Source organism: Poeciliopsis prolifica, unplaced genomic scaffold (assembly GCF_027474105.1).
Source record: "Poeciliopsis prolifica strain line A6 unplaced genomic scaffold, Auburn_PproV2 SCAFFOLD059, whole genome shotgun sequence".
NCBI classification, from domain to species: Eukaryota; Metazoa; Chordata; class Actinopteri; order Cyprinodontiformes; family Poeciliidae; genus Poeciliopsis; species Poeciliopsis prolifica.
In genome coordinates, this window is record NW_026562434.1 from 1,330,031 (window position 1) to 1,339,339 (window position 9,309).

Sequence of the window (9,309 nt, forward strand, 5' to 3'; positions counted from 1 at the left end):
AAGAGACTAATTGTTGTCAATACAATATAAATATACAGTATAAGGTACCTACACACACCATCAGCAGAGCAGGTGTTTAAATTAGCTAATAGTATTTATTTAATAGAGTTGTTCTGCATTTGGCCCTCCAGAGTTGAGTGCATGTGTGATATTTCCATATGTAAACAATAACATGCAGGGGATCCAGGCTGCAGCAACTGAAATACGAAACCTCTGCTAAAAGTCTTTAAAAACGTTACCACTTAAGACTGATTGTAAAAATGGTATCAGAGAAAAACTATGCAGAAACTTCAAACATTTTAGCAAATGGTGAAACACCTAGAGAGGTTAAACTCAACCAGAGTCAAAGTTCATTTACTTCATCTTTGTGTTGGGAAAAGAAGTCATCGACTGAAAGAGAAGATTTTACCTCCCGAAGCTGAACTCTCACTTTGTTGATGGCTTTCAACCAACGAACTCTAGACGGGGAGAAAGGCAGCGGCTGGCCTCCATCATGGAATCTAACATGGAGAGTTAACATCACAGATCTCTTCCACTTTCAGTAAAAGAGTAGAAACTCAAACCCCAACGTTACCTTGGGAGTTTTGGTGCTTCTTTCTCTGATGCGTCGCTCTTTAAACTCTGCAGTAGTTCGTTGGACTGAATGTCTGCGTCCTTCTCGCTGCCAGTCGAGTGTCCGTTGGCGGGAGGCCCGGTGGGACGCGGCTGGCCGTTGGTGGACGGGTGTAAGCCGGTGCTATGGTAGGAGTGGAAAGACTCTTCCAGTTCGGAGCCGCCGGTGCTCTCATGGCCGGTCTCGCTTAGCTGCGAGCTAGCCTGGCTCAGGTTCCCCGACGACCCGAAACGATTACTTTCCACCGGACTACAGTTGTGAGAGAGGAGTGAGGGAAACATTCAGAAACTGACGGGACATTTTTCCATACCTTGTAGTTAAATCAGAGAAGCTGAGAGTACAGTGGGGACTTTTCAGTGGAATTTAAAACCTAATCCCATGAGTCCACTGAACTAATCGTCCCGCAAAAAAATATAACTGGCTTTAATAAATCCCACTTACCTGCTACAAGCCATGCGCACATAAAGTGTCAATTTTAGGGAAAAATGTTTCATTTTCATACAGTGTAAAACGATTTCAATGGGTTTGATCAAATCAGAACTCCGCAGTCAGACAAAACATATTGTAGCTCTTGACAAAGCAACAAAATTTCCAAATACAAGAAGAAATCGGTCTAAATAATTTATCAGATTTCTTCCTTATTCTGGTGTAAATTTATTTGGAGTTCTGATTTGAGAAAATTAAAACAACTGGAGTCAGACACACCAACACATTCACAACCACACTACGCAAGAGACAATGGACTGCAGAGCTGGACAGGGAACACATTTTTAAAAGCTGTCAACGCAGCATAAATGGTGAAGGGGGATACCATTGATTATGTTTTTACTGGCCTTTTTTCAATCAATAGATCCTTCTTGGATTGGTTGTCCAGCTGCACTCCTGCGGCAGAACCTGCAGAGGGGTCTGTTTCTACAAGCCTCTCCTTCTCCGTTAGGGTCTGGGATGCTGAAGGATCTACATCAGGAGCTGAGATGCAAATCTGGGGGTTTACTATGTCATCTGCAGAACCTACCAGTTCGGTTTTATGGGGGTCAGGTGCTGAAGCCTTTTCTGCACTATGTGTTTGACCACTTGTTGGCTTGTTGACAGACTGGGGTTGAGTTGTTGTAACCTGGGAAGCTGAAGACTTGGGTGGCTCTGCCTGCCATGGAAAACTAATTTTTGCCCCAAACAATGACGTTGTGGACTCTTGTTTTGCTGCAACGCTTTTTTCTTCTTGAAACAAGGTTCCAGAAAAGGATTTCAGTCCTGACAATAGACCACCGGTACCTTCTGTTTGAGGTAGTGATGAAACAACTGATGGCATAGCAGGAGAAAATAACGACCCGAGAGATTTTCCTGCATCACTTTGTGCGGATATAAAACCCAAAAATGACTTAGTTTGAGGTTGTTCAGCACCACTGGGGGGTTGTTCAGTTGGGGTGGCTTTACTAGCATCCAAATGAGGAGGAATTGACTTAGCATTTTGATTAGAGTTGGGTTTTTCTTCAATGAACATTGGTTTCTCATGTATCACTTGTCTATCTGCAGTTGCCATTTCTTGCTCAGTCTTTTCTGGCTGACTAGTAAGTTCTTTTGAAGTATCTTCTGACTCAATCGCTCCAGAAACCTGTGCACAAGATGCGTTAGATGCCTGTCCATTACTGCTACTGTTTGTTACTTCTGTTTGATGCATAGGCAGAGTTACTTCTGGTGAGATATTTTCATTTTCAGACTGTGAACCTGGTTTTGTAGTTGCTGTGGTAGATGTTGCAAGAGTGGTAGAAGTACTAGCAATTGTTGCATCACTACTGGCGGTGGTGCCAGTACTGGTAGTAGTGGTAGTGGCAGCAATACTGACATTTTCTGCAGTAGCAGCATCTGTAGCAGTATGATCAGTTGCAGCTGTAGCAGGAGTTGCAGCAGCAGCAGCAGGAGGAGGAGTAGCCAACCTTGGCTTAGCTGGCACTGGTTCAGGTGGTTTAGCCGGTTGTCTTAAACCACCAAACAGAGATCCTCCTATGCCTCCTAGTAACGATGCTCCAGCTTGTGGTCCTGCAGGCTGCCCGGTGGGGCCACTAAACATTCCTCCAAGCAGAGAACCACCTGGCTGTGAAGTCGCCCCTGCACCTGCACCTCCAAACATCCCTCCGAGAAGTGATCCCCCACTTGAGGCAGCTGATGGTTTGGCAGTGGATCCTCCTCCAAACATGTCACCTAATATTGACCCCCCACTGACAGGTGCTGTGGTCTGAGGACCAGACTGTGGAGTAGCTCCTTTAAATAAGCCTCCTAGTAAAGATCCACCTGTTTGGGGAGTTGCCGATTGAGTATTAGACCCTCCAAAAAGTCCTCCCAACAGTGACGCTCCAGTTTGACCTGCAGGAGTTGGTCCAAAAGGCAAGTTCTTCTGCTGTTGGGTTGGTTGAGAGCCTTCAGTAGGAGCAGATGCAGGTTTAAACAGAGAAGACATAAAGCCAGTAACAGCATCTGCTGCTGAATCAATGGAAGATTTGTCTGGTTCTTGGGGTTTTTGCTGTGTCTCAACTGCAGGACTTACTGTCAAAGGATCCACTTTTTCCTCTTCTACTTTAGGAGTTGCTAAATCTTGAGTTGCACTAATTTTGAGTTCAGGTTGTGGTTGTGTGCAAGATTCTACTTCTTTAGCCTGGCTATCTTTAGTTAAAGATGCTGACTGTTCAGTACTTGGGAAATTATCTGTGACTTTTGCATCAGTTGTTGATGCATTGACCTCAGGGCAAGGGCCTTTACCCTCAGGTTGCTGCTGTGATTCCTTCTGCTCCGTGCTTTGGGCAGCAGAATCAATTACACCTGTTTCAACAGCAGTACATGTTTTGCTGTCAGAACTGTTTTTGTCCATTTCTGTAGGTGCTGTAGCTTGAGCAGACCCACTAAATACTGAAAACACACCTTTATTAGAGGCATCATTAGCACCAACGCTTGGTAAAATACCACCTAGAAAAGATGCACCAGTTTGTGCTGTAGCAGTTTGGGAAGACGATCCATCTAAAATCCTCCTAGTAGAGAGCTTTTGTTTTGAGTTGTTGAACTTGTTTGAGGCACAGTAGGTGACGGTGCGGTGCCTCCAAAAATCCCACCCAAAATAGAAGTTTGAGATCCTGTGACCTGAGGACCGGATCCACCAAATAAGCCTCCAAGTAATGATGACCCTGTCTGTGATCCTGCAGTTTGAGGAATAGACCCGCCAGTCTTTGTAGGACCACCCTGAGACACAGGCGGAGCTGCAGAGCCTCCAAATAAACCACCAAGTAATGATCCTCCAGTCTGAGATGTAGTAGTTTGAGATGAGCTCCCTCCAAACATTGCCCCAACAGTGAACCTCCAGGCTGAGAGGAAGGCTCAGGAGCAGAACCTCCAAACATAGAGAACAAACCTTTGCCTGGTGGCTCTTTGGAGCCTGAAGATGCTGGCAAAGATCCTGGAGGTGAAGGTCCTGTCTGGCTGCTAGCAGCCTCAGAACCTGGTGTAGAAAATAAAGACAGGAACCCTTTGCCTGGACCTTCTGAGGATGGAGGATGTGGGGCTGATCCAGTGAGCATCGAAAGCAGACCAGGAGCTGCTGATTCTTTAGCAGTACCAGGATCCTGGGGTGCCGTTGCTGCAACGGTTTCTTAGGCATTTCAGTAGGCTCTGATGTAGGTTTGACAGATGAAACATCCATGTCTGCAATTGTGGCCTCTTCCTTATTGGACGGTTTGGTACTCAAAGCAATGTCACCTGGCAATTCAGCTGAAACACTGGTAGCTCTGGTCTCTGAATCACCCGTCTCTTCACGATGGCCACTGGAATCAGGTATTTGTGATAATTTTTGTTGTTGGGGTTCTTTGGAACCAATTGATGAGTTGGGAGTTTGTTGTGGTGACACAGTTGCTGGTGTAGAGGGAATATTTGGTGTTTGAGAATTTGTCGGGCCACTAAACATGGAAAACAAATTTTTTCGTGGACTTTCAGTGGAGCCAGATAATCCACCGAGCAGACCTCCGAGAACAGATGCAGCAGTCGGCTCTTGAGGTTGAGAAGGTATTTGTGGTGTAGACTGTACCTGAGGCTCCTTCCTTTGCTGTGATTGTGACTGAGGAGCTGCTTGGTGAGCTGGCGTAGTCGGTGGCTGAGGTTGCTGAGGGCCGGCATCACTGAACACTGAAAATAGTCCTTTCACTGTCCGTTCAGATGAACTTGATGACCCTTGCAAAAGTCCCCCAAGAAAAGATTCTGATTGAGGTTGAGACTGTTGGGTGCTTGGCCCACCAAACATCGACATAAATCCTGTAGATGGAGGATCTTTTGGAAGAACAGTAGGTTTTTGTGAGGACTCAGCGTTCGGCTTGGTATGGCTAGCGGGTGGAGGAGCTGTTGATCCTCCAAACATTGATAACAGACTTTTACCAAATGTTTCTTGTTGAGGAGGCTGTTGAGCTGCACCTGGTGGGTGTGTTTGAGGTGTGGGTTCCGGTTTAGGAGCTGCCTGTTGAGGACTTGGCCCCGTAAACATTGAAAATATACTTTTACTAAATGATTCTTCCTGTGGAGCACTTGCTTGTGCAGACGTCTGTGGTGTTGATCCACCCAGCATATCGCCAATGGACAATCCAAAAAGTCCACCAGATGGTCCAGATGGTTTATTTCCAGCCTCCTGTTTTGTTTGCCCAGCAACTTCAGACTTGCTAGTTTCAACACCTTTGGGTAAATTGGAGGAGAAAACCTCAGACATACTTCTACCTGGTGTCTGCTGTGTTGGTTGCGCAGACTGGCCACCTGTTTGTTGTCTTACTTCACCTTTTGATGTAGATGTAGAGGAGAGAGCTCCCTCTGTAACACTCTGTTTCATTTGCTGTTTTTGTGGTGGAGGTGGAGAAGGTTCAGGACTAAATAAGCTGCCAATTGAACCAAAGAGATTTGACACACCTGTGCTCTCTTTATTTCCAGCGGCACTGCCTGTTAAGGAAGTAGTGCTCCCTCTCTTGCTTTGAAGATCAGGAGAAGGCTGAGAAGATGTCTGGACATCTGGTTTAATTTCATCCATGCCTACAGCAGACTTGAGAAAACCCATAAAGCCTCCCTGCTGTTGTTCGGGTGGCTTTTCGCCTTTTGTATCCACTGGCTTATCAGTTGCAGGCGTAGGTTGTGCTGGTTTAATAGTAGATTGTTTTGGTGTAAAGGGTACAGTAACATTGGGCTTTGTTGTTGGTGGGGATGCTTGCTGTACCATCGTAGTCTGACGTGAAAGTTGTGGTTTATGTGAAGTCGAACTTGAGAGTGTTGAGGCCTGAGTGACCTGAGCAACTGAGGGAACTGTTGGTAAAATTCTACCCTGCGAAGTTGTTTGCTGTTTATTGCTTTCTGAAGGGGCAACAGTAGCCGAAGAGTCTTCTTTGATAATCTTAGACTTAAGATTTTGGAGGCCTGATGACAGAATGTTCTTGGTTTGTTTCCCACCAGCTTGATCAGAGTTCGTCTCCCCAGGTTTTTTCACCTCCGCTTGGGATGGTTTGGTAACAAAAGATGATATCAGGGAAGAAATCTTTTTAACCTGCCGATTGGGAAATTCTTCAGCTTGAGACACCCGTTTTCTCCATTCATCTTCTGACACATCATCTACATGTTTCACTGTAACAGCAGTAGAAGATCGCCGCCGTTGGCTGGGCTGATAGCATTTGTTTAGGATCTGATGATTTAAATTCTCAACAGGAGTAGAGTTTAAAGAAACAGAAACTTTTTGAGCAAGCAATTTCTTTACTTCATGATTGTTCCAATAAAGGCTGGTGTGGTCTCTTTGATGGCATGAAAGATCAATAACATCTTGATTGTAATCTTGATAGCCATAAGAGGTTTGTCTTGGATCTACTCTTACTTTGTTTAATCTGTAAGATGCAAAATCCACGCCTTGTTGCCCTTGAGACATAAATGAATTTTCAAACATTTCGGTGAACTGCTGGAGATTTAAATTCATGATCTGGTTTCCTTTTCTGTATGCAGCGGATAAATCCAGGGGAGCATTAAGAAGTTGAGGATTGCCATGACTTTCACCAGGAAGCCAAAGAAGCTCATCTTCATTGTAAAGTGGAATTTTAAAACCACAGACCAAGACCATTTCATTGTGTAGCCAAGCACTGGGTAGACTATCTAAAGTCTGTCCATTGTCCCATGATTCACCTTCAGGTGTACAGGCATACACATATTCACCTGCCGCATCGGTAAGTAAGGCATAAACATACTCATGGTCGGTGTAAACAAAGTACCCACAGTCACCATCCTCTGCTGGCCACCACATCCCTTGCTCCAGAAGGGTCAGCCATTGCTGATACCATTCTGCATCTTCGAGGTACAGCGAGTCCTCTGTATCAACATTTGCACCTGCTGAACAGTTTCTATTTGAGTTAAATTGACTATACTGACTTAAATAGTTAGTATGAGCATTTTGTGCATTTTCCCTTTCCACTGCATGTTGCCAGTTTGATGAGTAAGACAAGCTTGGTGCATTCTCTTCGTAGTAGCCTTCATGATACAAGACTCCATTCAAGCTGTAAGAACTACCATCGTTAAACGAATGCCATTTCCCAAATTTTGCATTACTGTGGTTAGTTGTTAAGTTCAGAGCAGCTTCTTTTTGAGATGAACATGCAATATTTCCCAAGTCTTCATAACTGTTCCATAACTTTCTTTGGGGGTATTCATTTCCTGGCCCTTCAAATGAATGTGATACCATTTGTTTTTCTTGATGTGCAACATCTTGCCAAGGAATGTTATTCACTGGGTGATTAATATTTGAATAGTCGCGGTGAAGTGTAGATGCAGGCAATGGCATGCCTTCACAGTTTTGTGTGTAATCTTCTCCTTGAAAGTTGTAGCTTAAAGACTCATTCTGAAACTGCTGCCAAAGAGCACTTTCACGGATCCACTGGTTTTCATCATATGATGGGCTAATCCCATACTCAGAAAAAGTACCGTGGTAAAGGTTCTGATTCGTCACCCCAAACAAAGAGGGAGCACTTCCACCTTTAAAAGACTCCAGGGTCATGACTGGAGAAGTAGTACAGCTCTCAAAATGGGAGTGAATATTTCCTGTGCTGTAAGCCATTGGGTTATTTGAAGGAAGAGAGTAGTGTAGCTGAGATAGATTACCTGTGCTAAATGAACAGTGTGTTGCCTGACTTTGAAGAGATCGCACAAAAGCAGCTGAAGTTCGCAGGTCTAGACTCTCATTGTGAATGGCCACAGGTGTGCTAATTAAAGCGTGTCTACTCTGTCCTGGAGTCAAAACAAATTGAAGAGCTTTCAACCCTTTCATTTGCTAGACTTGTGGTACTTCTTCTTATCAAATCTGAAGATAATCCTGTCGTCTTGGCACACTGTGTTGATTGCTCTGCATCCTGACTTCCCATCTTTGCTTCCTTGAAACAAGGATTTTCAGTTGCATTTTTGCTAAACAGCCTTGACATAAAACCTTGCGGAGCAGCACCGTGAATCATTTCATCTTTATCTACATGTCCTTGTAAGGGCTGTTGTTTTAAATTGGCAACAGAATGAAGGATGTGGTCTTGGTGTGGAGTTGTCTTTGCAACTGTAGACACAACGTTCCTTTCTTGAATTGATTTTTCTGCTGATTTCTGACAGGCCAGGTCTGAACTTTCTGGTGTTTTCGTTAACTTGCTGAACAACCCAGAAAGCACTCCCGATTGACTTGCTGCCTCTGTCTGTGTTGGGCAAGGCTGGCTACAAGGCACTTTGACTTGCTGATTTACTTGAATCTCCTGGGTGCTTTTGTGTGGCTGTTGCTGAGAAACATTTCTGAAGAGGATTTAAAAAGTCCAGAAAACAGACCAGTTCCTTGAGCTGTTTGGGTTGTGCTACTTTGAGGCTGATTTTGGTTGGAAATTGGGAAATCGCTTTGTCTTGGCTGCTCATGACTTGATTTACTAGAGGAAATCTTATGCTGCTGTGCTGATGGTTGGCTTTGTTTATTTATGCTGTCAGCTGAAGAAAATTTGAAAAGACCAGATAAAAGACCACCTTGTTGCGACGGTTGCTGAGGTGGAACAGTTTGTTGTCGAATGAAGTCTGGTTTAGAGGTTTCTTGGACTTCTTGCTGGCTCATTCTTCTGTTTCTCATACCTCCACTTAGTCCTTGAGTTTTCTGCACACTGCTAGCTTGTTGCTGTTGATCACTGCTAGATCGAGGATCTGTTTGAGAATTTGAAGTATTCTCAGTGGAGGTAAACTTTAGTAAGCCAGAAAGCAAGCCTCTCTGTTGAGGTTGTACTTGATGAGTTTCGCCTGATGTCTGTTGCTGTCCAGGGCTACTGCTGCGCATTTCCCTTTGCCTTTCAGCTTCAGGCGGCTGCTGTTGTACATTTTGTGGTATATTTCTGTCGACGAAAACTTCAATAGTCCTGAGAGAAGGCCACCTTTTTGGGGAGTGGTGAAACTTTGTTGGGAGCTAGAGTGTGAGGAATATTGCCTTTTGGTGATGGATTGCCAGACAAGTCACTACCAGAACCAAGGCTAAGTAGTCCAGATAGCAGTCCTTGTTTGGGTTGACTAGAGCCGATCTGAGAAATGTTTTCGGCTGAGCTGCCTCTCAAAGGTGTTGTGCTGAAATGCTGAGATCCAGGCTGATTAGGGTTTTGTGGCATTATTGTTGGCTTTTGATTTGAGGTATGTTGTCGGTCAGT

The 9,309-nt window shown here is 44.6% G+C and overlaps 1 protein-coding gene across 1 annotated transcript; it reads right to left on the reverse strand.

Annotated features, from left to right (window-relative positions):
* Positions 1-343: 343 nt before the first annotated feature.
* LOC129379600 (mucin-19-like) lies at positions 344-4,231 on the reverse strand. The gene is made up of 3 exons (XM_055060416.1): positions 2,209-4,231; positions 575-862; positions 344-500 (listed from the first exon to the last, which is right to left on the reverse strand). The coding sequence occupies exons 1-3, from the start codon at positions 3,474-3,476 to the stop codon at positions 344-346; spliced, it is 1,713 nt and encodes a 570-aa protein (XP_054916391.1). The 5' UTR covers positions 3,477-4,231.
* Positions 4,232-9,309: the final 5,078 nt, after the last annotated feature.